Source organism: Acomys russatus, chromosome 7 (assembly GCF_903995435.1).
Source record: "Acomys russatus chromosome 7, mAcoRus1.1, whole genome shotgun sequence".
NCBI lineage: Eukaryota > Metazoa > Chordata > Mammalia > Rodentia > Muridae > Acomys > Acomys russatus.
In genome coordinates this window covers 13,410,033-13,437,687 of record NC_067143.1, presented here as the reverse complement: position 1 = coordinate 13,437,687, position 27,655 = coordinate 13,410,033, and the positions used below count along the sequence as shown (strand labels likewise).

Below are 27,655 nucleotides of genomic sequence, written 5' to 3'. Positions count from 1 at the left end.
GACATGGTCTTTGCCAGCCAGTAACAGCCTCACTGGGCTCAGAGAGGGGAGTGGTCTTTGCCAGCTGAGGTAATCAATCTCCGAGGACTCCAAGAGGGTATAAATATCAAAACCCAGAGAGAGGAGAGAATGCTTCAAGGATGCGTCGAGGAGAGAGAGAAAAGGATGATTTGAGGGCACAGTCAGAGGAGGAAGGAGGCTGCTGGTTCATTTGCTGTTTGCTGTTAGCTGGAATGTTGGATATCCTGGTGCTTGAGATTGGTATTGCCCCAAAGAACTCCATGACCCTAAACAGCAGCAAGAAGGAACTAAAAAGAACCACATCCCTTCTCCCCACTAATATTCTTTTTCTCCTGCTTAGTGTTGGAGGGTTGGAAGGTCTTCGGAGGGAAAAGGAGTGGGGTAGGAAGAAAGGATGAGATACAGGACGCCAAAGAAAATAAAGCTTCTCTGCATAATGTTTGGCTGTAGATCTCTGCACCCACTCCCATCTGCTGCTGCAGGAAACCTCTCTGATGATGACTGGACACAGCACTGATCTATGAGTATAGCAGAATATCATTAAGATTTATTTTCTTCTCCTTTCTTTCTTTCTTTCTTTCTTTTTTTCATCTTGCCAGTTGTATTTAGTTCTACCCCAGGTCTCTAGGCTATCCAGGTTTCTGGACATCCAGATATTATAGGACATGGGCTTTCTCTTGTATTGTGGTCCTCAAGTAAAACGAGACAGTGGTTGTCCACTCCCACAAGTTCTGCCTGCCCCAGCGCATCTTGTAGGCAGGACAGATTGTAGCTCAAAGGTTTTGTGTCTGGGTTGGTGTCCAAGTTTATCTTTCAGTAGCCTATAGAGTACCTTCCCACGTGCCAAAGGGGCTAGATGTAGGGGTGAAGGCTTCATGCAGGTACCAGCTTGAGCTCTCTAAGTTCTATGAGGTGTGAGATTGTTGTCCTCTGTAATGGGGCCACTCTCAGTTTTTGGAGAGCGAGCTTCTTTCCTAGCATTAGCCTGGGTTGTTTAGGAATCTCCACAGGACCCCCTTGACCAACAACTCAACCAAATGCAAACCAGTCTCACTACTAGAAGCTTTGCCTGGCTCGAAAAGATGGTTAGTTTAGACTGTATCCTCCATTACTAGACATCCTCACTAGGGTCACTTTTACAGAGTCTAGAAAGTTTCCACTGCACTAGGTTTCCACACTATCCTCCAAAGTCCCCTGTTTTCTCCGTGTGCTCTCTTCATTCATTCTCCACACCTGATACCTCCTGCTCCCATCCCCACCTGCACCCAGTCCAAATTAATACAGCACAGCCCACGGAGCTCTCAACATTCAGTGGCTTTTCTAGCCCAAAGCTCCAAAGTCCTTTCACAATCTCCTCGCAAAGCAATATGGTTAGGTATGTCACATCAATACTCCATGATCCTGGTACCAACTTCTGTCTTAGTTAGGGTTAATATTGCTGTGATAGAACACCATGACCAAAGCAATGCTGGAAGGATAAGATTTACTTGACTTATGCCTTCATAGCACTATTCATCATTAAAGCAAGTCAAGACAGGAACTCAAACACGGCAGGAACTGGAAGTCAGGGGCTAATGCAGAGGCCATGTAATGGTGCTGCTTACTGGCTTGTTTACATGCCTTACGCATCCTGCTTTCTTATAGAACTCAGGACCACCAGCCCAAGCTTGGCACAACTCACAATATCTTGGGCCCTCCCACCACCAATCACTATAAAAAAAGAATGCCATACTGGCTTGCCTACAGCCTGATCTTATGGAAGCATTTTCCTAGTTGAGGCTCTCTCCTTTCTAGTGGTTCTAGTGTGTATCAAGTTGACACAAAACTAGTCAGGATATGTAGGAACCAGGCCCGACTAGGCTGCCTGCCTGTGTTGCTGTTTCATGTCCTGTTTCTAGCAGCTTCCATGTCTGTGTTTATGTTGGTTAGCTAGTCATGTTTACTGCTCTGAGAACATGCCCCTCCCCTCCTCAGGACGTTTCCTCCTGTGCGCAATCACTTCATGAGGGATTTCACCTGTGAGTGGCATTCCTGTTTTGCTGCCTATAAGAAGGCTCTTTAAACACCGAATAAAGGTTGTTGTTGAGGCTGCTGCTGCTGCTGCTGCTGCTGCAGCTGCTGTTGCTGCTGCTCTCTTAGCATGAAGGACCCACTGTGTTATTGTGTGTGTATGTGTGTGTGAGTTAAATCTACAGTTCCTCGCCCTTGACTCGGTACTGCGGTGGCGCGGGCACCACAAGGACAATGCATATCTCAGAAGATGTCTCTATAACTAAATGGTGTGCCATCATATGCTTACCATATTGACCCACAAGTTACCCTGTGGCCACCCTGACTACAACCACAAATGCAGGCCACAGATTGTTTCACCAGAGAGAAAGACAGAAAGTAGCACACTAAAGAAAAGAGAAAAACATACACAAAATGTATAGTTTTCTCTTAGTAAAAATGTGTTTCTGATTATGTTTCATGGCAGCATGTGACCCCTGCTCTTTCTGTTGATTATTCCTATTAATTCAGGCTTTAGCTAATTCTTACAAAATATGTGAGTATTATTGATGATGCTTGCAGTAATCACTCCTCATCTGATGACTGCCTCAAATACCAAATTGTTCTTTTTTTAGCATATATAATGTCAATTAAATGTAAACAGCAAATATATATATATATATATTAATAATAATTAAAAAAGTGTAAGTCCAAGCATCATGAATGATACTTTTTAAATACTCCAAACAGCACAGAATACTTCTGGATAATTGTCAAAGAAATTAAAAAGCTTTCGGTATGATATTTTAAAGTAGTCCTTGGCCAGAGGCAGGCCAGTATTTGCTGCTCAATTCAGTTTGCATAAGGTAAAATACATTATGATCTTTGTAACAAATTTTTTTTTATTGAAGAAAAATAGGCCACTTTTCAGCACTTTTTATTTTTCAATACTCGACCATTATGTGACACAATCCAGATGAATACATAGCTCAGGGCTGTCGATCTTCTGACAGTACAGTCCCCAATTTAAAAAAAAAAATCACATTCATTACTCTCCCTATTCTGTGGTGCCAATTATTATATCTACCCATGCTGCAGTTAGTGCTTATTTCATTACCTGAGCTATAAAAATAAAAGATTCCCTTGTAGCAAATTCATGAATTTAATTTCAGTCCAGCTGTACACCTTGTCCATCTAAAACAGCAAGCGTCTGCTCCACAAAAAACCGATACAAAACCAAAATAACAAACTGTATTGAGGTTGTAATTCAGTGTACTTTATGAAACAGAATTGTGAGTAAAACAGCAATGCTATGCTAATTGGCTCCTTAAAGATAGAAACAAAGTCAGCCCTGATATTTTCAGCATTCAGATGGTTTGAAATTATGAAGAAATCTTTATCCAGATGAAAGACTGACACCATCCTCTTATGGGCGCTTCCTAGTTGATAGATAGTCAATGCTCATTCAGGGCCCATAGGACTTAGGCACTAGTTTAATTGACATAGTTTATGTACATAGAAGGAAAGACAAAGTTCAAAAAGTTTTCTAATTTACAAATGAATACATTAGATTTGAATCACATTTTAAATTGAATTATTAAATAAAATATTATAAAATTGTTCTTAGTTGTGGAAGAACATATTAAATATTTTATCCCATTAGAAAGTGTGAGGGTTGCTCAACAGTAATCAATGCACTGTCTGCAAAATGTGCAAAATCCAGGTTGTATTTTGCCACTTAACACTGCAATTATTTAACAGAATCACACCACATATTGTCAGTATATTGGGCCATATTCTTTCTATGTGAAAATTATCAGTGACTTAATATTAATTCTTTAAATGATAGCTAGTGTAAAGCTGATAGTTGAGAAGAGTAGGAGACGGACATCTCATCTATAGAGTAGCCACATGGGTAAGGAAAATAGTTTAAATATCTCTGATCCAATCTCAAAGCAAGGAAAGCGGTAAGAGACACAAAACACATTAATTAAAGAAGAACCTCAAACCATACTAAATATAACCCTATTGAACTACTAAATGAACTTTTGTAATGTACCTTTTAAAATGTTTAGAAAAAAACTCCCTTGCTATTAAGGTATTTCTTTCATATACAGTAGTAAATATTTATGACAGACAACCTAGAGAAAACCTGTAGACACACAAGAATGTATACATTTTAAGAGGAAATTTTACCATATTGATTCAAACCCTTTTTATCATTCCAAGAGTTAAGAAAAACAAACTGGTGAATATTCTCACACTCTAGAGCAGAAAGTCAAAGCACATGACTGTAAAACAACGTTGCTCAAATTTGGGACTCTTTATTCAGTCATCCCTGCAAAGAGTCATGGGCGTTCGCCACCCGCCATAACAAGAATATGTGGTTAGCATTCTGTGGGACACACAGGGAGGGAGGAGGCAAGAAACCAGCGCCCTAGTTAAGAGTGGAAAGGTAAGTCTAAATTAGAAAGAATTAATCTTCCTCATTAACGTAGAGGTGAGAAGTGGCTATATAACTCTCAGCACTTGGGAAGTGGAGGCAGGAGGATACAGAGGTCCAGATACACTCTACTTTGTAGTAGTTTTGAGCCCAACTCAACACACATAAGATTTTGCTTCAAAAAGAAAAAGAAGTAGAAAATTATAAGCCTATTATTCTATCAAGAAAATAGAATATTACATGAACTGTGGGGTGGAGTGAGATGGAATGGGAGGTGTGACGAGTAGAAATTTCATATCCTGATCTTATATTAATCTTGGCTAGTTAAGCTAAAAATCTATGAGTCAATAAATTATTTATCTTTCTTTTTAAGAGTGAAAACACTGGTAAAATCCAGAAAACTACTCTACATGTAGAGTTAATGTGTGGTGCTTTTACTATCTCTGCTAGCAGTTTTATCCGGTGCTAGAGCTCAATAAATTGCTTTGACTATAACACATTCAAGCCATTAGGCCCTATAAAATAAGTCTTACTAATTTCTTTTAGTGTGTTTTTATTCTGGGATGTGTTCTCTCTAGGTGTCAACAGAGGCTTAACAGATTAATCGCATACAGTATACAATAGTTTTATCTTTTTTCTGAACTTTCGATATATGTTTATCTGACAGAAATGAATGACCTCCATCAGTATAGGCCCCTACCTTCATCTGTTGGCTAGCTTTTATCTGCCAAGTGGGTGTTTGAATATATTATCATTTATATACTCATTTTGAAAATTATGAGTTATTCTATAGTTATGCCAAAGTCTGGCTCTTTTGATCAGTGAGAGTCTCATATAGAATTCTATCTTCAACGCTAAAATGTCTTTGCTTTAAAAAAATTATTCCATGTTATTTTGCCTTCATAAATGCCCATTTTGAAATATTTGTGTGTACATTGCATGTTAATATTTTAGAATTTCCTTCCCATCTTACATTTTGTCATTTTCCAACAATAGAAAAAATTAAAACTGGCACTTCAGACAGCCTGATTCACATCTTGACACAATATCAGTGATTATACACAAAGACTGTGTAAAAGGTACTATAAACGACATCTGGTCATTCAGTCTAAAAAAGAAAAAAATGCTCTGTGAGTATCATATTAAATCTAACTAATGAATTCTGGTAACTAACGTATCATTGACAAAATTAACTGGCATAATTTTATATCAAATGGTTATTAAGCCAATGTAATGAGACAAGCAATACATACCTAAAATAACATATTCTTATCTGCAATTTCACCTTTGGAGGAAGTGACACTAGTGGCCACTGTGGGCCAAAACCTTCATATTTTTGCAGTTTGGACTTTTTAAAACACCAGGACTCATATTTGATCATCCTCCAGTTGATGTTACCAACTAGACCTTAGAAGTCCCAGATATTCGTACAAAGACCAAAAAAATGCTATGTTGTATTTTAGCTTGAAACAAATCAGTTTGTACTGGGTAATTTTAAAGATGTAAAAGTGAAGAAATTCTTTTCATTGGGTTATTGCTAAAGTTCATAATCAGCCTGGAATCTTTTGGGAATTGTATAGTCCACATTATAAAGTTACATAAAGATCTGAAAAAGCTGCATGCTTTAGAAATGTGTTCCCATCAAGCCTGTGCTCTGGAAACATGACGGCTGGAAAGGAAAGCGTTTGACGCCATGCCTCCTGTTTACAGAATTTTCTCTTCTCTAGCTGGAGTCCCATCGAAACCCGCTGATTGTTTTTCTGGGCCTTTTTTCTCCTCACATTCAGAACAAAGAGGCATTTGCAGTTTCTGCCAAACAGTAGAGAAAAGACAATTAGAAGAATAAAAACAGGCATATTTAAGGTAAAAGTACAACATTGTAGCAGGACAGCTAAGGTCTATCATTGCAAATAAATAGCATCTAGACCACAGGAATAGCCACAAACTAAACAAATATCTAAACTTTTACCACATGTAAACACTGTCTTTACAACTGGTTCAATTCCTCAAAAGCTACTATGAGAAAACTTAGGTCAAATCATCCAACATAAATTCATCTAATTCTAAAAAATTCTTGAACATTGACATTTATATAATATTTTATATAAGAATGAAATCAGAATTAATGTTTGCAGGTAAACTTGCTTTTTATGTGTGTGTGTGTGTGTGTGTGTGTGTGTGTGTGTGTGTGTGTGTGTGTGTAGGTAACCACATTGTTACTCTCTTTCACCTCATAAGAACTATGGACTTTTAAAAAAATACTCCGTTTAATTTCCTTTACCTTCTTGGCTGGCAGCATAGAAGGGGAGGAAGAGACCTGTCCTCAGTCTTTGCAGGGCCTCACAGAGGTACACTAAAGGCTTTACTGGCTAGCACAGAATACGAAGTTCAAAGGCCCTTGCCAAAGGATCTATACACATTCTTTTAGACAATAGAAGAGCTTCCTCTGTGTCTTTTAAGATGGCTTATCAGGTAAAGGTGCTCTCCACCAAGCTTGATGAACTGACTTTGATGCCTTGAACTCACCATGGTGAAAAGAAAGAAAAAAATCCTTCATATTATCCTTTGACCCCCCACATAAGAGTCATGGCATGCTCCATCTACCCCCCACCCCACAGAAAATAAATTTATGTCAAAGGAAATAAACAAGAATTGCCTACAATCCAGTGGCTACAAGAAAGACATTCGGATATAGTGGAAATCAAGTAGACTAACAAGGGAATACCTGTGTTGTCAGCTCTGACTCTGCAGTGAGATTACTTTGGGGACCCTCCTCATGCTTGATGGAACAGGAACTACCCTCCTGTAAAACAAGTAAAATAGGTCAAGTTGTTTAAATTAAAAAAAAAAAAACTTGATGGAAAAACTCACTGTTGATTATTCCCAATCCTCTGAGAGACTCCACCCAGTGGGGGATCAGGACTTGAAGCTGGACTCTGGGTGAAGAGCTGGGAGTTGTATGGAAGAGTTGGGGATGGGAGAACTGGGGTTGGAGGGAGTGTCAGGAGCTGCACAAAAAGACTATCAAGGCCCTAAGATCTGGGCAGCAGTGAGGGGTTGGGGGCAGGTGGCGGCTGCACAAACTGATGCACCAACCAAGGACATTGCAAGCAGAGAACCTAGAGTCCGTGTTCAGATGTAGTTGATGCACAGCCCATTCTCCATCTGGGGGAATGGAGGGAGAAAGCAGGGGACTGCCTCTGACAAGATCTCTGGTGCCCATGAGTTGATCACTGCCCCTTGGTGGAGAAGCCCTGTAGGAAGACAGAGGAAGGGGATGCAGGCTATTCAGGTGAGACCTGATAGGCTGTGGTCAGAAGGTTGGGGGAGAAGGACCCTACTTGTCAGAGATCTAGGGGAGGAGAATAGGACTGGAGAGGGAAGGAGGGTGAGAACAGGAAAATAAGAGCGAAGGGATTACAATTGGGATATAATGTGAATTTATTATAATAAAATAAAAAATTAAGTTTCTACCAATTCAGTGCACACTAAAAAAGTAAAGGCAAAATCCTCTCAGTTGAGTTCCAAGAACCAGCACGTGCTCAGATGCTCAGAGACATTTGCATCTCACAGGAGCCTCTCTCTGTTGCTGGCTACTAATAAGCTCAATTCTAAGGGAAATCATTCAAAAGAAGGAAAGGATTAAAGAAATATTACATCTGTGATGCCTTTGGACTCATCGATGACTGATTTGATTTAAATCATTTAAATTCATCAATGGTGAATGTGCCTGCAGGGACATCACTATAGTAAGGCAGGGGCTGCAGAGATTTCTCAGCAGTTAAGGGTGCTTGCTGCTCTTTAAGGGAACCAGAGTCCCAGTTCCAAACACAAGGGCTAGGCAACTGACAACTGACAGCCACTATGACTCCTGCTCCAGGAGATCCATTGGCCTTCCCTAGCATCTGCAAACATGAACACAAGTGACATGCACACACACACACACACACACACACACACACACACACCACACACACACACACTCATAAATAAAAATAAATCTTTAAATATTGTAAGACAGGGCCTGGAAAGATGGCCCAGAGCTTAAGAGCTCTGTCTGCTCCTGAGTTCAATTCCTAGCAACCACATGGTGGCTCATAACCATCTATAATGAGATCTGGTACCCTTTTCTGGCTTGCAAGCAGACATGCAGGCAGAACACCGTACACGTAATAAATAAATAAATAAATCTTTAAAGAAGAGAAAATCTCATAAAAGCATTGTGAAACAAGAAGGAAAGTAAGTTTTATGTATGTCTGTGTACTATATGACTGTCTGGTGTCGAAGGAGACCAGAAGAGAGCATTGGACTCCCTGGGACTGGGGTTATTGATAGTTGTAAGTCACCTGTGGGTGATGGGAATAGAACCGAGGTTACTTGGAAAAGCAGCGAGTGTTGTAAAATGATAAATATGTCTGGCAAAATATTTTGCTATAGTTTAAAAAGGTAGCGTTTCTGTATGTGGAATATCCTTTTAATTTATTAAGCAAGAAGCTGTATGTTCCCATTTAGCCATATGAGATGTGAGAAGAAAATGAAGCCATTGATAATGGACGCAGCTTCAGTCAGCTCCCACGCTGCCTGAAAGAGCATGGAGATACGGATTTCCTCCTTATTTCTCCTCTTCCTCTCTTTGTCTGCAGCCTCCTTTCTCTTTCCCCTATTCGCATATTATAAACAAATGTTAAGATGGAGCGTGTGAGCGTTCCATGCGCTAACTTCCTATAGTCTTCTGCATGTATGAAACAGGGATAAGAGTTTAGTAATACACGGACACTGGACAGCTCTTGACAGTAAACAATGCAGTTTCTTTTCTAGGAAAACACATGGGTCAGAGGCCTCGTTTAGCTTCATGATGTCGTATGAAATACTCTGATAAGTCCACAGAGATTGCATAGACGATAAAGGCTCAGGCAGTTCGGGGTTTCAGAAGTAAGCTATTCTTACTTTGAATTTGAACTTCACTTGTGCATCACGTTACTTTACTCTTTGCCATCTTGCTATGACTTCATCGTCATACAAATCATATTTTATGTGATCTTGAAATGATACTGCTATTCCCTCCTTAGTTCACTCCAACAGTAGCAAGAATCGGTTACATGCCTGCTCAGTCATCACTGTGTATCTCAACAGTAGCACTTTGGATTGATTTTTTTTAATATGTATAAGCATACACAGCCCATCAATACTTTGTGTGATCCTTTAAGACAAAGGCTATGGACATTGATCAACCATAGGGCACAATCAGAGAGTAGATTGCCAGCATCTAAAGCCTACTAAGTAACAGATGGATAACATCACAGGTAATGAAAACATATCAGTCTTAAAAAATGTTCACATACCTGCTTTCTCTGCATGACCAGATGTGGCCATGTTTTATAGAAGGTCCATTTTTTATCAATATATGTCTAATAGAGTGATACGAAATAACAGCAGAAATCATACTCAAAACATTAGTTACTTTATTTCTTACTGGCATAGTCTACAGAGAAATAGTCTACAACACTGATGGAAAGAAATGTTTCATGTTGTCCATAAAGGAAAGATTGATTATTGATTACTTAGATAACTTGCCATTTCCTTTTCAGACAGTGAGGGTACAACTGACTTTGAGTTATGGTGAGAGTATTAATAGGGAAAATTTTCTAGGACAAAGAGGAGGGGAGGAATTAACAGGAGAAGGTGTAGAGATGTACCATGGGTAACTGGTGAGGATGCAGTAAGATGGGAACTCTGAGAGGATGGGAGGAATTCAGAGGTCAAACAGTGATGTTTATGAGGAATCTGGTCCTTACTAAGAAGAAATTCTATTGTAAGTGCTCTCCATTGAAACATGCTTATGTTTTAATGATAGTACACAGACAGAAAGCTTTCTTGTACTGAAATCTAGACACAGATAAATTGCATTCCATGGAACTCATCCCATGAAATGGTTTCTCAACTATATTGTCATTATGGTCATCTTCATGGAAAGGCTGTAAACTGTCAGTTCTCTAGGCAGCCCTCTCTTTGTGTGACTCTGGAGATTATGTATGCAAAGCTGCTTTGTTTTTATTTTGTTTTGGATTATTTTATGATTCCTGCTGTCACCTACATAAACTTCCAAATTTTCTATTTTATCATGACTATTAAATACATTCAGAAGCATAACAAATATCTGTAACATGAATGGGCTCTTGGTGTCTTATCTCAACAATACTTGGAATAATTATAGATATTCTGCTTCACATAATTCTTCATGAGACTAGCTCAAATAAGTTACAGGTCTTCAAAAAGCTGGAAATGTTTTATGCAAATTAAGGAGTCTACCCCTTCAGTCATTATTCAATTATTATGTGTCTGACTATGTGTGTATATGTGCATGTTATGCGTGTGTCCCATATGTGGATTTGTGTATCCCAATGTGTACATGCACATGTGTGTATGTGTGCCTAGAACATTCACTTTTATGTTTATCATTTTCATTGCTACTGGAATACTGAGAGTTCTTTAGACAGGGCTTTAAACAATTTTATTGTTTAATTCTTATAAATACTCATCTATAAAACCATTCTATTTCAAAACACACAGTACTAAAAATTTTATCTAGAAAAATGCAAAGATTGGTAGAACTAAAGAGCTACTATCCAATGTTCAAAGGGATACAATGGATGAAAGGTAGGATGTGAGAAAGAGGAGAGGGAAGTGAGATTAAGAACAACTAAATGACCTTGAGTAGATCCCACAATGGCGGGATCTGTAGATCTCCCTGTCAAGCTAAGGCTCACATTTCCACATACTTTTATTCCTAGACCCCTCTAAGGTCTAGAGGGTAGTTAATGGAATTTTTCAGAACTTGGTATATCCAAAATCTTATTTTTCAAACTGCATAAATTATACTTTTTACTGTACAGTGGTTTCCTTTTTTAAAGGAAATCGTAAAATGATACATTCTTCAAATTTAAAGACAATTATGAACCATTCACAGTTCCTAAAAGAGTTCTAATTGACAGAAAAAGTTAAGAAGAAAATAAAATTAACCAGAAAGGAGATTGAATTTTAACAACCAATTATAAAGCATGCCAATGTGGTAGATAGATTAATGCTTGTTGCCTTGTAAGTGTCAACAGAATTTTGTGGGATGCATGGTACCAATAATAAGTTAAAGTTTAATATTAGTTTTGGCATTGTGAGAAAGTAATAATTACATAGCATGTTTATTTTTTCTGAGGGAAATCAACAGGGGTGGAAAGAAGGGCAATACTGAATTTTACTTTCTGGGAGAAAGAATATAGATGTGCGGGTATATATCGGCTCCCTCTTCCCCATGTAACATATGCAAAGAACAGATTTAATGTTTAATGTTTATTATAGAAATCTATGAGTTAGTCATTCATGATTGCTGAAATCTAGAATCTCAGAACTTTTGGATTAAAAAAGGAGGCTTATTGTGAGTTTTATTTCATTCTGGGCTACATGGTGAATTCTAAGTCAGCAGGGTCTATGTAGGGCAGTCATGTTTCAAAACTCCAAATCAAAATTAATGGGGACAAATGTTTAATAATTTGTGAGAAAGAAAACAAAATAATTGTATTAAACTATGAAAGTTTAATAAATAATGGTAAAATGAAAAATGATAGGACAAAAATGTTTGAATATTTACCTTTGCAAACTATTTAAGTTAAAAGTATGAGAGAAAATTCCATAGTAGTGCAACAAAGTAGATGTGAACCACTAATCCATGAACCAGTGTGAGATGTGGCAACACACGACTGAGTTGAGGAGAACAGAGTGGATTGTCCTAAAGTTTGCTTTCATAAGAAATAACACCAACTATCTTTCTATATGCCCAATCATATAACTATTCCCCATTTTCATCTTTCTCTAACCTGCATATCTATTTTTCTTCCTTTTTGTCTTCTAGTTCCTCTTCCTTTTCCCTCTGTTATATTTGTGTTCTCTTCCTCTTCCTCCTTTGCTGTCCTTCTCCTCTGTCTCTTAATCTCACCCTTCTACTTTCTCTACTGCTCTTTCCCCTTTTTTTTCTCTCCTTCCTTTTCCTGATCATTGTCATCCACTGTTGGGTCTATATGTCACCATTCCTCCTTCACTGTTTCTGATTTGAACAGGGCAAAAATGATGTCCTATCAACCAACTGCTCATCCTTTTTCAGTAACTGTAAAGTCAAAATGTGTCCTCCATTAGACCAAGGCATCTAATCTAATGAGCACTTAGAAAATTCACAATGAGTTGGTGATAACGTGTCTGTATATGTGACTTGGATGCAGATGGACCGTTAGGAATTTATTCAGTGAAATGTTTCATGTTGGAAATGACACTTTTAAAAAGGCAGAATGAGAGGATGACCAGCCATTGCTGTAACAGTGATAAAATGGTGTTTTGCTTAATTGTAAACACACCATATTACGACTTCTGTAAATAGATTAAAACTTTAGGAACTATAGGAGACAAGCCAGATGTTGTGCCTCACAGATGTTATCCTGGCACTTGGACGGCTGAGGTAGAAAGTTTGCTGTGACACTGGGGCGATTCTGGGTGTCATAGTGAGAATGAACCTCTCTAAAATAAATAAATACATTGAAAAAAACCAAAGTAGAATAATTTACCCGAAATTCATCATAAAATTGTCTCATTTAAAATTCCATTCTTGAAGATTGCTATAAGCTTGTTACTACTCTTAGTAACTTGATGATATTTCACAAAAGTTATTCAACATCTAATGAATTTCCTAAAATATTAAAATAATAAACCAGGGGATGCAAATATACAATTAAGCTTAAAACAGAGCAAAGGAAAGATATATGATCAGCACTAAAGCTTGTTTCCTGTTCATATTGAATTAAGAGATGAGACAAGCTAAAGGCTGAAAACAAAAATGATAAGAACACACAAACACGTGCGTGCATGTGCACACACACACACACCAAAAATCAAAAAAAAAAAAATAGAGTGTACATTTTAAAGATACTTAGAAGTGCAAATAGATCTGAGATAAATATTTCTGAGATATTGTATTATCTATGCATTGTATTTCAAAAAGTGCTACAGAATTAAAATTATTAAAAACCAACGTTGAATCCAGGTGAGGAGTCTCAACTCTAGAGGAGACAAAAAGTGCTGATACCTGCTATGGTATCCACATCTTCTGTGAATATAATGCTGACTCTCCCCAGGAATCTAAACTTATAACACAAATTTATTACATGTTCAGCTCCTACAGGTACTAGTATGCAATTCGAAGTAAGGACTTTGGATAAATAACCAAAATGTGAGATAGAGTGATGCAGATAAGCAAATACATGTATAAACCTAACACAGTGGGCATTCAGGCTAGGAGGTGGGTATGTGCCCTTCATGGAGATAGCAAAGGTCAATCAATGGTTAGCAAGTGAGGCTGTGAATATAACCACAGTTATGTCCCAACTGTCTCAAAATGAACTTTATTGTTCTAGTTGGGCTATTGTTATTTGCTAAATTAATAAGTTGAATATTATTAAATTTCCTATATTGTTTCTGGAGAAAAAGCATAACCAAGACCACATTTTACTTGTTTGTAATTAAAGTGTATTAAATGAACATGGTAATTATATCAGTAGATAATGTAATTCTTCTGAATGCCTTTGGAGACCTTCTATTTTTGAAATAACTGGTTGTATGGATGGAAACAAGCTTACTCCTCTGGAAAATGCCACAGCAACATAATTAATAAATCAGCCTTAGCTATGAGGAAGCACTGCTTAGAATGGCAATGGACTCAGGAAGCTCAGATCACTTAAATCAAAGCATGACTTGCAAAAGGGTTGTCTACCACACACCATCATCAACTCACCAGGGTTGTCATATGACACAATGAACGCTGTCTTAAACAGCAAACTGGCATCTCTTAAATCTCTATGAAGCTGAAAGCATGAAAAGGTCTGACTTTTTTTTTAAACCTGTAGATCTTGGATTTTATTTCTGGATGTTTTTCCCCCCTCCAATTTATATAGACAATGCTTGGATAACTGTAAACATTCAGGGCCATATGTATATATTGTTTTTATTTCCTCAGAATAGGGGATGAGATGAAAGCCTTTCCCACTCTGTGCAAAGACATGGCTTGGGTTGAGGCCATAACATTACTTTCTCTGTTATAGCGATCCCTAGTCCTAGGCCTGGAAGCTTATAGCCTTCACACAATCTAATTTTACGCCATCCTGGACCTTGAAGGCTTCAGCTTCTTCCCTTCATTTGCTAACCTAGGTCTGGAATGTTTCAATCTGAGAGGTACTGCTGAATAAATTCACCATTTCTGGCTCTTTATGGCTGGTTCAACTCAGCTGTTCTGGCCCAAACACTTCTACAGGATGACTGGTTCAATCTGGCTTCTCTCTAGTCTTCTGACTGAATTGCTCTCCTTGGCCTCAAACTGACTCTGGTTTGGTTCATTCTCATTCTCTGGCTTGACCTGTGTCTGTAAAACTGCCCCCATAAACCTTCCACACACAGTTCACCTCCACCTCTTCCTCACTACACTATTCCTTCATTTCTCCCTGCACTGCTCTTAAGTAGCCTCTCTTTCCTGTGCTGTTTTCATGAGAGCTGGGTATGTCCTATCTCTGACTCATTCTGTCAAATCTTTCTCTGATTCATCACTTTGTCTGCCCCTTAATTAGATGCCACTTCCAAACATTGCTGCGTCCTTCTGTAAGCTAATCTTACTTTCATTGTGTGGATTAAAGGTGTGTACTAAGGGTACGTCTGTATTCCAAACAGATCATACTGTAATCCAGGGCATGTCTGCATTCCAGCCAGATGGCACAGATCTAGAAGGTCTTTAGATGTGATTCCTTGCCAAAGCATCCATGTTGCTGCATTAAAATTCCTCTATAGCTGATTAAAAGTCTCCCTTTGGCCAGGATCTCACAGCAAGGACAGTGGCAGCCAACTGTGCAGGTGTGGCAGTAGCAGACATGGAAGACAATTGAGCAAGTATGCCAGTAATAAACACAGAGGAGACATGAGTAAATATGTCATCAGCTAACACAGCAGACAATTGAGAAAATGTGCTAGACATAAACAAAAGCAATGGCTTGTGTTGCTTTCTGTTTTCTTAGCACCCTAAGAAAAGCATCTGCTATCCATAAAAGTAAAAACATCACGTTCCACATTGCGATTAGGTCTCAACTCTTAATTCCTAAAAATGAAAGCAAAATTCAACATGTCTTAAATGATATTGAGGGAGAAACAGGCTTTTCTGTCTGGGTTTTATTTAATATTATTATCTAACTGATGCCACTTTAAAATTGAATAAATAGGCCAGAAATCAGCTTCAAGGTTTCTCAAAGTCTTTAGTGCAGAATATTAACAACAGACATTCTAGTAGGGTTTACTCAAATAATACATTCTAAGAATCTTCTCACAGAGTGCTGATGTACAAAACTGGATCCTGGGAACACAATTGGCTAATCCAGTGTTGCTTAGACATGCTGAAATTGGAAAACCATTGCTATACCCTGTATTGATAAGAAGTCCATAAAATAAAGCCATTTACAAAGGCAGTCTGAAGACCAGCACTGTAAGGCTTAGAGGTAGGTCTTTCTTTCTAGTCTCCCCTGTTCTATCCAGTGTAATCTGTGACCAGCAGGAGTCAAGCACTCATCCATAGTGACATATGCATGGGTGTCCCCCACTTCTCTCTAGAGTTCCAAGGATCAGCTATAAGATCATTTCTCCCTCCAATACCTCACTTCCTACCTTCATTGTGAATTGTGAGTTTTCATTATCTGATCACACATAGATACCCACTCTAACTACTAATTATTCTTGAGATACTTTAGAATAAAAAATCTCATTTTTCATATTTGGCTGGTACTTTATTCTTCAGTGTCTTAACCAAGTATAACCATCTCTGTTGTGGTGAAGAGGCACTGCTTATAGATAGACACTTATTGAAAATTACAGACTGTGAAGTTTCTTAAGTCAGATTTTAGGTTTTCTCATCTCAGAAATAATGTAACTCTAAAATTATGAATCATTTCACATGAACATTTAAACATAGTTATAGAAACAATTTATGAATTAGAATAATAATTATTAAGATGATATTTGCCCTTAATACTATCTATAGATATAACCCTTATCAAAATATAGTAGGCAGGATTATTAAACTTTCAGGTCAATCATATGAGTTAGAAGGTATGGCACTGGGCAAAGAATAGTTAATTTTGTATTCAAATAGAGTAGAAATGTTTTAGGGTGTTAATCTCCTATTTTCAGAATGTATGTGAAGATATAGGTATTAAGATAGTATGGTACTTCCCTAGGGACATACACACCAACTGGTTATCTAATACTAAATGGTAAACTCTGAAAATTTACATTCAAATAACATTACAGACTGAGCAGGTTGGATTTATGTATGTGGGAATATATATGCATATTGAAAGAGAACAAGAAGGTATATAGGAGAGTTTGGAGAAAGGCGATATAATTATATTGTAATCTCAAAAATAATAACTATTAATCATAGTTAAAGTTATATGAAGTAATAAAAAGATAGTATGGAGCTACAAAAATGATAAACATATACAATATGAAGCAATAGCGAAAACAAAACAAAAAAAAAAAAACTAAAAATTTTCATCAATTAGTTCAAGGTGGGCTGTGACCACCTTGTGGGAGGGTGTCACATATCAGATATTTACATCACAGTTCATAACAGTGGCAAAATTATAATTATGAAATAGCAATATAATAATTTTATGGTTGGGATCACCACAGTAGGAACTGTATAGTAAAGCGCTAAGAAAGTTGAGAATTAGTTTTTGATGAACAGGATTAAAATATAGTTAATAAAGGATAGTCATTGCATAAAAATGTGACAGCTAGGACAACTGACTAAAGAGCCTTACATTGCAGCATAATCTGGAAAAAATAAAAGGCTCATTATGGGTTGCAAGTCTAAATGTTGGCTATAATATAGCTATGAGCACAGAATAAAGAAACAGAAAGCAGTTCTTGTGTTTTAGTGTAATCACTTAAATTAAATTCTCCTTTCTGTTAGTTTATACATCCAATAAAACAAACTAAAGTGGATCTTGCCTCTCCAACTAAATATATAATGATGTTGAAAGTATTTTCATGTTGCTACACTGAGGTGGCTGTCACACTTTCATAATGCTTAATACAATGCAGGATGTTCTGAGTTCAGACAGATACACTCTAGAATAGCTCCCACAAATCCAGAAGACCCCCCCCCATGCTCATTTGGCTAACTGGAAGAAGTCAGAAATGTGGCAGTCTCAAATGTGACGTGTGGAAAGAAGGCCCTACTCCTCAGTGCTGTTACCCAGGCTCTGTGTTTGCCTGAGCATCTCACAGTCGCATTCTCTAAGAAGTTTTGCAGTTATTAAGAGCAATAGAAGCTTTGGAGCCTCACAGTCCTTAATCACAGTTCCACAGCTATGTGTATATATATATATATATATATATATATATATATATATATATATATATATATATATATATATATATATATATATGCACGTTAATGCATATATGAATGCATATATTGAATTATCATACAACAAATGACATATTCTGGAAATAGATGTCCCATCATTAAATTCATATAAAATCTACCATGACTACTAAGGAGCTTATACAAAAAATACCATTTTAAAATATAACTAGAACTGTAGAAAAAATAGACAACTGGTTACTGGATAATATACCATAGAGACTACACCTTTCCTAAGCCAACGCTTTTAAAATTGTATTCTATGGTCACATGCCTATAAGATTGTCTGTATTGAGACAACAGTCATCAGGCCCATTTCAAAAGTTTTATAAAATCCCTCAGCTCTATTCATTTAGAACACTCCAAATAGACGTTCAAAATGTGAATAATGTCCCCAGATAATTTTGTGATTATGCCTATTAGAAAGCCACTTTTGGTGACATTTGTCTGTAGCATAAAATTACCTGGTATATTTGAAATAAACACATCAGTTCTACAGACTCCACCCATGAAAATGAAGAATTAACTTTTCGGGAAAGTCCTGTGCAACCATATTTTGAAAGTGTTCTCTAGGTGATATTATTCTGACTTCACTGATTAGAACTCCTGATAAAAAAATGAAAACCGATATTCATCCCATGCCATTAATCCCTCTTCCTTACACGTGTGCAATTTATTTAGTTTATATTAGTCTCTGGATCTGTAGCTCTGACTGAACATTCTCTACCCTAGGAATTATAACTTCTGGAAGATTGAGACACCAAACACCAATGTCTACTGAAGTAAGACTAGAGACAATAGTTTCATTGTTGCCAGTAAAGACAGAACCAAGGAAGGATACACTTTAAGAATTGTCAAAGGAAAGGTGTTTATGAGGGAGAACACTAGAGGAAGCAGAGGGGGAAAATAGTAACACACACGTGCACACATGCGCACACACAGAATTTTGACAGGTTTGACTTTTTGCAAAACAGTAAACCAAAGTGATGCTTAGAAGATTAGTGCAAGGAGAAGGGGAAAATAGTAACACACACACACACACACACACACACACACAGGATTTTTCAGGTCCAATTTCTTGAAAATGGTAAAACAAAATGATGCTTAAAACATCAATGAACAAAGCAGAACTTTTCAATTTGTCATATAAAAATGTAAATACCCACTATAGGTGAACACTTGTCTTTGTTTTTCAGTTGTCAAACATTTGAAAACACTGTATAATTCAAACTAAGTTATCTAATGAAGAAATTCAAGTTCTTACTTTGTGGTTCATAATTAACCTATGGGTGAGTATATCTATGGGCAAGAATGTGGATAAAAGGGGACACTTATCTACTGTTGGTGGGAGTGTAACTTGCTTCAGCCATAGTAAAAATCATTGTGGAGAGTTCTCACAAAGTTCAAAGCAGAACTGTCATATGACACAGAAGAAATGGATGCAACTGAGGACAATATGTTTTCTATATTCTTTTCTGTATCAATAGTGCTCAAGTATATTTTCTGTTCATGAAATTTTACTCCCATTGGCAAAGATCTTTGCATACTTCAGGCCACTGCAAAGATATTCTTTCCTACCTATAGCTTTCTGGACTATCTGTAGAAGTCAACTGCAGAGTATTGGTTTCTACTCCTGGTTAACTTTATATCCTAAATTATATGGTTCTATATACAAAGATTAGGTGACAAGCATATTGAGAGATTTTTTTTCAAATGCATGTTGGAAGCTAACAGAACAAAAATTTAAGTACCTATTAGTTTGTTTTCCCTTCTTTATTTCCTTTACATGGTGACTAATTTCCTTTAGCTATGGGAAATCCCAGGATATAATTTCTATTTGGACTAGAGCCTCTATCTGAATCTGGTTAACAAAAATATCATTCCTAGTTTTTTAAACCTCCCATGACAGATCTGAAACCTTCATTCTGACATAATTCAAGGATTGATATTTTAATTTTAATTTTACTTATTAAGAGGGACATATACAATCCAGGTTCCTATCTCTTTTTTTTCTTTTTTCTTTTATTAATTTATTCTTGTTACATCTCAATGTTTATCCCATCCCTTGTATCCTCCCATTCATCCCTCCCCCCCCCCATTTTCCCATTATTCCCATCCCCTATGACTGTTCCTGAGGGGGATTACCTCCCCCTATATATGCTCATAGGGTATCAAGTCTCTTTTTGGCAACCTGCTGTTCTTCCTCTGAGTGCCACCAGGTTTCCCCCTCCAGGGGATATGGTCAAATGTGAGGCACCAAAGTATGTGAGAAAGTCATATTCCACTCTCCACTCGACTATCTCTTTATCCTATGAAAGTTAAAGATTTCCTTTTGTCTAGGTTCTATAATGTCACATTGATTTTTGTTAGTTGGTGAATACTATGGAACCTTTTTGTTTGTTTCCTTGTTTTGCTTAATTAACCACTCGATTGGTGCCTACACTGTGGTTGTAGGGGTGAGGGTGATTGTAGTACACATCAGATGGCAGAGCAGATTCTGGCTATACACACTAGAAGAACATTTACCTCTAGCCAACATCTGTGTCATCACATGGAAAGTTATCATGCTTAGAAAGTAGACATCTCACACACACAGAGAACATTTCATGATGACATGAGCTATCATTGCCAAATTCTGTGTCCTTCTTTCCAAACCACTTTAGGTTATTCTTACATCTTGAGGACCACACACAGATGTTCTCCTAGTCTCTTCCTTTGTTGCTTGTTCTCTAGAGCTCTCATAGTTTCCTGGAGAACTTCGTTGTGGCTGGAGAGAGATGCAAAGAAAGAAAAATACATATTAAAAATCAGGGAAATAAGTTTTACACAAAGATGCAGATTTATGTGGTTATATAAGATAAAATACAATGTCAACACTGCAATATAAAGTGGAAATAGACATTATTATATAAGACACCTTTAGAATGTGCCTTAAAAATTATTATTTTTGAAATAAAAAAAAATAATTTATGTTAAAATTTTTCATTAGTGAGGCCTCATAAAAATTTTCCATTTGGTATATATATTTCTTAAATAATAAGCTTTTAAAAAATAATCTTCAATGGCTCAGAGGTTAAGAGTACTGACTGTTCTTCCAGAGGTCTTGAGTTCAATTCCCAGCAACCACATGGTGGCTCACAACCATCTATAATGTGATCTAATGTCCTCTTCTGGCCTGCAGGTGTACATGCAGAACATTGTATACATAGTAGTAAATAAATAAAATATTTAAAAAAGAATCTTCAAGAAACAGGAATCTTGCCCTTCCTCTTTATATTAATCCCTAGTTTGTCCAAGATAAAATAAGTACATGCTTCATTTTCTCAACTAGACAACTAATATCTTGCAATATTACAGAGTATACCTAGAGGGTTATGTGCATTCTGTTCCTTCACAAAGGAAGCTGTTTTCCTCAGGGTACCAAAATGTGATTATAACATTTATCTCATTAGGAACACTAAGAAAGCAAAAACACTCTGGCCAAAAGAAATATACAAATAACATGTGTAATTCACTGTGGTAAGGTTTGTGATTATCCGCTGGGAAGTGTAGGTATCTATTTCATTAGCACAAATCATTTAAATATAACACTGCTCTCACCAAAGCAGAGTAGACTTTGGTAGGAGAGATAAATATAAATTCATGAATGCTGATGAGTCTGAAGTTTTGAATGCAATGGGCCACACAGAAGAAATACATGAAGATTCCAACTATTGTGATCTAAAAAGCTCAAGAGCGAAACAGAAACTGGTCAGAGAAACCCAACCAGGGTCTTCCGCTGTTCTACATGGTCCTCAGATTACTTTTTCACAAAGTTAATGTCTCAAAAATCATTGAAAAAAATCCTTCACATACATGATAGAATTATATTGAAAGTGAGACTATTAAGGTTTATGGAATATTAACAGAACCATAGAAAATAAAGCACTCTAGTTCATTTCACAGTTTCCATGTTAATTCAACAAGATGTTGGGCTTTAGCTAAACAATATAATTCAGTAAGTAAGTTCTCCTGACACGTAAATGTAACTTCATTGACATCTACAAGGAACTGAGACTTGTCTTTTTTTTAATTTTTATTAATTTATTCTTGCTACATCTCAATGTTTATCCCATCCCTTGTATCCTCCCATTCTTCCCTCCCTCCCATTTTCCCATTATTCCCCTCCCCTATGACTGTTCCTGAGGGGGATTACCTCCCCCTGTATATGCTCATAGGGTATCAAGTCTCTTCCTGGTAACCTGCTGTCCTTCCTTTGAGTGCCACCAGGTCTCCCCCTCCAGGGGACATGGTCAAATGTGAGGCACCAGAGTACGTGAGAAAGTCATATCCCACTCTCCACTCAATTGCGGAATGTCCCACGAAAGCCTTCATTTACCAGGAAACTGGGACAGAGGGGAGGACATCCTATTGGAACTCTAAATGAGAGAAGCATGGGAGAATAGCAAAGTAGAAGGATCCAGAGGGTCCTAGAAACCTACAAGTAGAACATTATGATAGGCAGACTTGGGCCCAGGGGTCCCGCTCAAACTAAGGCACCAGCCAAGGACAATACAGGAGGTAAAATTTAAACCCCTACTGAGACTTGTCTATTTATTCTGGCCTTACCTCGTTTAGAAGACATAAATATACACCTCCTCCCCATGCACTTTTTAGGGAACAGAAAAGATAAAGGATTCGAAAGACACCCCTGTGCTTGCTTTGACCGAGAAGATTAGCATGACAGAGAAATTAATGAAGCCTTTTATGCTTTATAAAACCTTTTTTAAAAAAAGCATCATTGAGAATGAATTAAAAGGAGTTTTTGAAGATGGAGATCAGATTGGTCATCCAGTATGGGAAAGATGAGGGGATTGCTTATATCGAATTTAAGAAAGAAGCTAACGCAGAGAAAAATTCTGATCAAAGCAGGAGGCAAAACAGAAACTAAGCCGAGAAATAACATCATTAACCAATGCCATGGGTCAAATGGATCTAACAGATATCTATAGAACCTTTCACCCTAGCAAGAAAGAATACACCTTCTTCTCTGCACCCCATGGAACCTTCTCCAAATTGATCACATCGTAGGTCACAAAAGCAAGCCTCAATAGATACAAGAGGATTGAAATAATACCTTGTATCCTATCAGATCACCATGCTCTTAGGCTGCAATTCAACAACAACAGAAATAACAAAAAGCCTACACGTACGTGGAAACTAAACAACTCTCTGCTAAATGACACCTGGGTCAGGGAAGAAATAAAGAAAGAAATCAAGGAGTTTCTGAAATTCAATGAAAATGAAGAAACAACATACCCAAATTTGTGGGATACATTGAAAGCAGTGCTAAGAGGAAAATTCATAGCACTAAGTGCCTTTAAAAAGAAATTGGAAACATCGCACATAAGCATCTTAACAACACAACTGGAAGCCCTAGAAAAAAAAGAAGCAGAAACACCCAAGAGGAGTAGACACCTGGAAATAATCAAACTCAGGGCTGAAATTAACAAATTAGAAACTAAGAAAACAGTCCAAAGAATCAACAAAACCAAAAGCTGGTTCTTTGAGAAAATCAACAAGATAGACAGACCATTAGCCAAACTAACTAAAAGGCAGAGAGACAGTATTGAAATCAACAAAATCAGAAATGAAAAGGGAGACATAACAACAGACACTGAAGAAATTCAAAGAATCATAAGATCCTACTTTGAAGGCATTTATGCCACAAAATTTGAAAATCTAAGGGAAATGGACGATTTTCTTGAACAATTTCACTTGCCAAAGTTGAATGAAGAACAGATAAACAAGCTAAATAGTCCCATTTCCCCTATAGAAATAGAAGCAATCATCGATGGTCTCCCAACCAAAAAAAGCCCAGGGCCAGATGGTTTCAGTGCAGAATTCTACCAGACCTTTAAGGGCGAGCTAATACCGATACTCTTCAAGCTACTTCAAAAGATAGAAATGGATGGAAAATTACCAAATTCATTCTATGAGGCCATAGTCTCATTGATACCTAAACCTCACAAAGACTCAACAAAGAAAGAGAATTTCAGACCAATTTCTCTTATGAACATAGATGCAAAAATACTAAATAAAATACTTGAAAAACGAATACAGGAGCACATCAAAGATATCATTCATCATGACCAAGTAGGCTTCATTCCAGGCATGCAGGGATGGTTTAATACACGGAAATCCATCAATGTAATCCACCATATAAACAAACTGAAAATAAAAAACCACATGATCATCTCCTTGGATGCAGAGAAAGCATTTGATAAAATTCAACACCCACTCATGTTTAAAGTTTTAGAGAGATCGGGGATACAAGGCACTTTCCTCAACATAATAAAGGCTATATACAGCAAGCCAATAGCCAAAATCAAAGTAACAGCATTTAAGAACCAGAAATAAAGTAGGTTTGTGAAAAAGCCATGTTTACAGGTGGTGCCCAATATGGGGTACCAAACTCTTGTTTTAAAATAATGAAATTTCCAAACGTTTGCTTTTATCAATAAAGACTCAGGAGCCAGATACTGGGGTGAAAATTTGATTAACTCAGAGAGGCAGAGAAAGCGCCCTGCTGACTTTCCTACTCAGCTCACTTCTTGGGGGAAAAGCTTAAAAAAAGCTCCATAGCTCAGCTGGCAGCCAGGAGGAAAAGCCAAAAAATTAGAAGCCAAAGAGCTTGCTAACTCAAAGTTCAGAAGCTCCTTTTTCTTATCCATGCTGTCATAAATACCCTTCAACTCAAAGTCCCTGTCAGCTGGGCTTGCTCTGCCTCTTGACCTAGGGTTAACTTTATTAAATCCTGTGTACTGAAAGCTCTTGGACAAAGGTGAGTGCTAGAACTGGCTGAACCACACCATAACCACCTGTTTACAACAAACAGAAAGTTATTTTTCTTTTCCTTTTTATTATTTTTCTTTTTTACATATACACTTATATTATTATACATATATACAATAAACTACCTAAAGCAAGAAGAATCACAAGACAATCAGGAATTACAGTGTTTTGGGTATTTGTATTTGTATTTGGCAACCTTGAAGAAAAGATTTTTCCTATCTTGGTGAGTCTAAAATTCTGAGTGTAAATCAATATCTATCATATTTCATCTTAAAGGTGTGTGTTAGGGCTCTATCACACCAAACATGAAACAGAGTTTTACAGTTTACAATCTTGGGCTTCACAAAGGGATCAAATATCCTGTAACAGTGAGGTGTTCAAACATCTTTGTATTTCTCTGTACACTCCCTTAGCTGTCAAGGATGCATGAAACCTTGACATGAATGACAACTGGCCTTAGACATTAACTTTGTGTACTCTGTAGAGGTTGAAAATGCCATTGTGTCCTGGCAACTATAAATGTATCATTACTGGCAATTGTTATCATACTGTTTCTGATAAAGGTATAAAAAGTCTGATTGCTCTCAATAAAATTGTCATACATTCAATTATGTTGTAGCCCCTCCAACCGGGCCTGATTTAATTCCCTGAAGCCATATCAAGGCGAAAACAAAGTTGCCTGTGATGGGTCAAACCTAAAGGTGAAGGTGGCTTTGGTGGCCCAGGTGGAGGTGAGGAGTTTCGGAGGCCAAGAAGGTGTCAACAGAGGAAGAACCACATTTGGTGGCAGTGACTATGAGCTTTTGGAGGTCCAGGAGAATTCTAAATCGATCTAAAACAAAGAAAGAAGACTGAGTATTTTCTTCCATCCCAGTATTTCCCTCTTATTTTGAAAGCAAGGACTCTGGAGTTTTTACTCTGTTACCTGTTCAGTGACTGATTCAAGTATAGCCATGTGGTCTACGTGGACTCTGTCTCTATAGTATTTCAAGAGAGATACCCTGTTGCTTTTGACTAGCTATTCATATAAAAATTTAAAAGATGAGTGATAGAGCTAATAATATGTATCTGTTCATTTTGAATTTTATACTGTTTCATCTGATGTACAAAATCATTTTTCCTACAAATATATTCTTCCTTTTTTTCATTTGCATTAGAGGCTGTAAAAATGTTTGTTTGTTTGTTTGTTTGTGTGTGTGTGTGTGCGTGCACATGCACATGCCTTTAGTGACCTTAGGACAAACTAAAAGTTCTAAACTCTGGGGAAAAAAAAAGAATGATACTCTTATACTCTTATTCAATCTCTTTACTATTCTTTGAGGGTAGCAGATAACAAATGGATCCAATCTCTATTCTGGGTTAAGTTCCTTTGGGATGTGAGGAAGAGTAGGATGCTGGTTTTATTATAATGATGTCCACACAAACAGTTATTTGTAACTTTCGTATTAAAATACGAAGCATATTTGCCTGTGCACCTCATGTGCAACTGGTACCTGCAGAGTTCCAAAAAAGCATTGAATCCCCTGGAAATTGAGTTATAGATGATTGTGAGCCACCATGTACGTGAGGGGAAACAATCTCAAGTCCTCAGGCACGGCTCATGCTTTAACCCCTGAGCCATCTATCCAGCCAAAGAAAAACAATCTTCAAAAGAGTCAAACATGTACTTGTTCTGGGTAAAATTAACTGAGTGGCCACTACCTGCTTCCCAGTACCTCAATCTTACAGATGAAATGAAGACAGGGCTCTATAATAACAGAGGAAATAACATACACTAGCGTTGAGACAAGTCACAAAGAATATAACAGCTGAAAAATATAAAGAATGCATTAAATTACACTAACAAAATAGCAGATTTTTCCTGTATTTTTTGAAATGTTATATTTTCCTATGTGCTTCCTAAATGTGGCTTCAGTTGAATAATCAGATAAATGAATAATTTTGCAATTTTATTTCAACATATAATAACAGTAACTGTGTAAAAGCAAGAACTATTGTTACATCCCCGTGGCTTTCAGCCTTCGTCACACGTGTGGAGATCTCACATGTCTACATTTATTGTGTGTAGGACATTTATTTTGTTGTTCACAGGTCTGATACAGAATGCTGTTATCCATATGTGTTTCATATATAAAATTTACAGGTTAAAAATCCATAAAGGGCTGGAGAGATGGCCCAGTAGGTAAAAGCACCTGTTGCTCTTGCAGAGGACCCAAGTTCAGTTTCCAGCAACCATATGTTGGCTCACAACCATCTATAATCCCATTTCAGAGGATTCAACCATCACACATGTGGTGCACATACATGCATGCTAGAAAAATATTCATATATAATATAAAAGAAAACCTAAAAACGTAAAAATCCCTAGAACACATTTGGGAAATACCTCTTTTGTTTAAAGGTTCTGGTAGCTTCAATTTTGTTTATATGTTTTATTTTGATAAACCTCAACTCAGCACCAGACTGCATTGAAGTCAGGACATCTTATTGTTGGTTTATACATCAGACTGAAAGCTCCAAATGAAAACATATTTGTCATTGAATATTTGGAAGCTAGTAGATATTTTTCAGTCAACCAATTATTGTTATTTTCTTTCAGTTTTTAAGTGATTTGTACTTAAGACACAAACAAAATAAAAGTAAAGTGCTGAACCATAAAGCAACCAGACATGCATATGGCTGATGAAATGATTGTAAAATGAGTAATTAAATGGCAATTTAAATTATGTCTAGAAGCTATCGGAGGGAACACACATTTACACTCTATGTATTGCGATAACATTACAATTTAAAGACACAACAAATTAATTCTGTTTTATTCCTAGAAATACCACTTGTTTCACAAGACATATTCTTCATCCCTCCTT

The 27,655-nt window shown here is 37.1% G+C and overlaps 1 protein-coding gene across 8 annotated transcripts in view; it reads right to left on the bottom strand.

Annotated features, from left to right (window-relative positions):
- Positions 1–5,898: 5,898 nt before the first annotated feature.
- Positions 5,899–27,655, bottom strand: part of Luzp2 (leucine zipper protein 2) — a 463,171-nt gene continuing 441,414 nt past the window's right edge. For all 8 annotated transcript variants that reach the window (XM_051148629.1, XM_051148628.1, XM_051148627.1 and 5 more), the window contains exons 10-12: positions 20,629–20,721; positions 7,179–7,256; positions 5,899–6,262 (exon numbers count right to left, since the gene is read on the bottom strand). In XM_051148629.1, coding sequence (XP_051004586.1) covers positions 6,158–6,262; positions 7,179–7,256; positions 20,629–20,721 — 276 coding nt within the window. In that variant the 3' untranslated portion in view covers positions 5,899–6,157. The remainder of the gene's footprint in view (positions 6,263–7,178; positions 7,257–20,628; positions 20,722–27,655) is intronic.